This window comes from Thermobia domestica, chromosome 4 (genome assembly GCF_964235325.1).
Source record: "Thermobia domestica chromosome 4, izTheDome1.hap1.1, whole genome shotgun sequence".
NCBI classification, from domain to species: domain Eukaryota; kingdom Metazoa; phylum Arthropoda; class Insecta; order Zygentoma; family Lepismatidae; genus Thermobia; species Thermobia domestica.
The window spans coordinates 55,143,036-55,147,150 of record NC_137457.1 but is presented as its reverse complement, the minus strand read 5'-3'; the positions used below and the strand labels follow the sequence as shown (position 1 = coordinate 55,147,150).

The window sequence follows — 4,115 nt, the reverse complement described above, 5'->3', positions numbered from 1 at the left end:
GCACAAAATACACCAAAGTTAAAGCAAAAGCATTTGAAAAAGTTATTTCCATTTGATGATGATTTATTTACAAATAAAAAATATTACGAGATCTTAAATGTTAATGAGCCGACATACAATGAAAAATTTAAATCCTATACAACAGATTACAAAATAAAACTGACAAATATAACAGGTGAAACACTTACTGAAACAATACAAAGATTACACACAGCAGTAGACGATATGATTGACCAAGCTAAACAAGCTTCCCATTTTAAAAAGAATGACAGAATAAGAGTTGTTGTGCACAACGATGGATTTTGGACTAAAGCAATATCAACACCAATAACAACTGAACTAAATGCTAGAAATGTATTAACACACGTGCAAAGAATTGTAACATCTGACGAAACAATCAATATTGAAGAAACAACATTTAATATTCAAATCATTAACATGCCTAGAGGAAGTAAAACAAACAGACGATTATTAAACCTTGCAGAAGACAAAAAAGCTAAAAGATGTATTACCAATATCAATAACAATGACAATTTGTGTTGTCCACGTGCAATCATTTCAGCCTTAACGTATAAAACAAATGTAATACTTGATCAAGAGCTAACACCACAAAACATTAAAGATATAAGACGTGGAAGAAAAATACAGACAAAATTAACTGAGAGACTCTGTAATCGTTTACCGAGCTACTGTGAAGACGGTTTTACATTAGACGATATTAAACAATGTGAAGAACTATTAAACATTCAAATTAAAGTTGTATGTGCTGAAAACATGAACGCTATTATTTACTCTGGCCAAGACAAAGAGGTGAAGATTTATTTATATAAAAGCGGAAATCATTTTGACGCAATTAACAGCATGCAAGCTTTTATTGGAAGTGTTTATTATTGTGAAAAGTGTGATACAGCATACGATCATAAAGAAAAACACAAATCATGTATACGAATTATACCAATTTGTAATATGTGTAAGCAACCTAAACATCAAGAAGAAGAGATTGATAACATTTATTGTGAACCTTGTAATCGATTTTAGATAACCATTCAGTTGTTTGTAAAGAAGTTTATAAGTGTAAAGGCTGTAATAAAATTTTATTAAGATATAAGAAACACAAGTGTGGATATTACTACTGTATCAACTGTAATTGTGTAGCTAAAGAAAACGTTCACAAATGTTACATGCAATACAAACGCAAGAAAGGTTATTGTGATGATGAATGTGTGTGTAATGCTAAAAAAAAGAATTAACTGTTACAGATTTGTTTATTATGCTATACAAGACTTATGGTATCGAAGATCGTGGTAAGAAAATTGTTAAAGAAAAAAACATGTACGAAACCATGTCTAAGTGGAGGAAACTTCAAAAGATATATGATGCATGGAACAACAACAAGTTAACAGTAGATGACTTTAAGTATATAATTAAGAACTTTCTAAAGTCGAGTATTAAACAAATGAACAGTTGTAATTACACAGAAAAGTATATATAGTTTGATTACGAAGCACAACAAGACACAGGAATTCATAAGGCTAATTATGTAGTTGCTCATGATTTTAAAGGTAGCAAATATTACTTTGAAACAAATGACGATTTTTGTAAGTGGTTAGTTTCAAAAGAACATAGTGGTTACACTTGTATTGCGCATAATGCCAAAGCTTATGATTCGTACTTTGTTCTTCAGTACTGCATTAAGAATGCTTTGAAACCTTACACTATATATAACGGCTCTAAGCTAATGTTACTTGAAATTTGAAAAGCAAACATAAAAATTATTGATAGTATTAACTTTGTAGCACAACCATTATCGAGTTTTCTTAAGACATTTGGTCTAAAAGAATTAAAGAAAGGTTATTTTCCACATTTGTTTAATAAGCCTGAAAATCAAAACTATGTTGGGCCAATACCTAACGCAAAATACTATGGGATTAGTACCATGAAAAAAGATCAAAGAGAAGCGTTTTTTAAGTGGCATCAAGAAAGAAGAGAAGAAAATTATGTGTTTGACTTTAAAAAAGAGTTAAGAGGGTATTGTGATTTGGATGTATATATTTTAAGAAGAGGTTGTTTAGAACTAAGAAATCAGTTTTTAGAAATAGCAAACATTGATCCATTTCAATACTTAACAATTGCAAGTGTGTGTATGGGCATTTATAGATCAAAATACATACAAGAAAACACAATTGGTATTATTAAAGAAGAAAAGAAAGAAAAATACTCTAAACAGTCTATTGCATGGTTAAATTCTTTTAAGAACAATAATATTAAACACGCGTTAAACAATGTAGAAGTAACGATATGTGGATTTAAAGTTGATGGTTACGATTATAAAACAAAGACAGTGTATCAATATCATGGTTGTTTCTGGCATGGTTGCAACAAATGTTTTGAGAAGTATACTATCAACAATGTCAATCACGAAACAATGGAAGATCTATATGAGAAAACAAAAAGAAGATCTCAACAAATAAAAGAAGCTGGTTATAATCTTATAGAGATGTGGGAGTGTGATTGGTTAAAAGATAAAAGAGCCAAACAGTTAATTCAAAAAACTAGTCTTATTGAGAAACTAAAGTTCAGAGATGCATTCTTTGGTGGTAGAACCAATGCTTCAAAATTAAAAGTTACTAATAAGAAGATGAAATATATCGATGTGTGCAGCTTGTATCCAACTGTTTTGTTTTATGATCAATTTCCTATTGGCCACTCAACAACATTAAAGTCTTCTCTCCTGAAAAATACAAGTGTAAAAAGTACTTTGGTTATATACTTTGTAAAGTTCTTCCGCCAAAACAATTGTATCATCCTGTATTACCAGTTAAAGATAACAATATTAATAAGTTGGTGTTTCCCTTATGTAATCAATGTATGATAAATCAAACTAAGACGTGTACACACAGTGACGAACAAAGAATGATAACAGGTACTTGGACAACTATAGAGTTAGATAAAGCTTTAGAGAAAGGTTATGAGTTAAATGAAATTTACGAGATTCAACATTTTCCCAAAACAAGTAACAAACTCTTTAGAGGTTACATTAAAGACTTCATGAAAATCAAATTAGAAACATCTCCATGGGAAGATGACTTTCAAGCAAAAGATGATTATATTAAAACTATTAAAGACACACTGAATATTGATTTAAATCCTGATCAAATAATGTTAAATCCTGGTATGAGAGCAGTTGCAAAAATTTGTTTAAATTCGTTATGGCGAAAGTTTGGCCAAAGACAAAACTTAACTCAAACTGAATACATTACAGATGTTAGAAGATGGTACGAGTTACTTTTAGATGACAAATTAGAAATATCTGAATGTTTGTTTATCAGCGACGAGATGGTTCAAGTTTCATATAAATACAAAGACGTATATGTTAACAATTCTTATTCCACTAATATTCACATTGCAACTTTTACAACAGCACATGCGAGGTTAAGACTTTATGACATGTTGGATAAGTTAGGTGAAGATGTAGCGTATTACGATACTGATTCTATTGTTTATATTGTTAATGGTATAGAAGTAAAGACTGGTAGTAACCTTGGTGAGTGGACAGATGAGTTAGGAAAAGATGCTTATATTATTGAGTGGTATTCAACTGGTCCAAAGAGTTATTACTACAAAACAGATAAAAACAAAACTGTGATGAAAATTAAAGGATTTACTCTTAATTATGAGAACTCTTTGAATCTTAATGGTGAAAAGATAAAGAAGGTTGTTAACAAATAACTAACGAACATAACTCTTAATTATAATCAAATAACAAGAGACAAGAGAAGAAAAAATTTAGTTAACAAACCTGTGACTAAAGAGTTTCAAATGGATTACGACAAAAAAGTTGTTTTAAAGGAAAAAGATAATATCATCAATACTTTACCTTATGGTTATTAGGTTTAAGTTTTAGATTTAGGTTTAGTTTTAGTTAGATTTAAGTCCTTTATGGTTATATATCATAAAGGTCATTATGTTCTGTCTTCTTATGTTCTGTGTGGTTTATGTTCTCCAAAGACAGTGGTCCGTACAGACGCGTAAAATTTGAACTTGATCATTGAAAAAGTGGTCCAAAAAAGTGGTCCGTACAGACGCATAAAATTTGAACTTGATCATTGAAAAAG

General features: G+C 30.0%; 1 protein-coding gene across 1 annotated transcript; it reads left to right on the top strand.

Moving 5' to 3' along the window:
• Window positions 1–2,913: 2,913 nt before the first annotated feature.
• Window positions 2,914–3,729, top strand: LOC145682768 (uncharacterized). Its single transcript, XM_081754147.1, has one exon. The coding sequence runs from the start codon at window positions 2,914–2,916 to the stop codon at window positions 3,727–3,729; it is 816 nt and encodes a 271-aa protein (XP_081610273.1).
• Window positions 3,730–4,115: the final 386 nt, after the last annotated feature.

Bases quoted from the DNA above. Each gene is read 5' to 3' on its own strand.
- LOC145682768 (XM_081754147.1), top strand. From the start codon at position 2,914: ATGATAACAGGTACTTGGACAACTATAGAGTTAGATAAAGCTTTAGAG.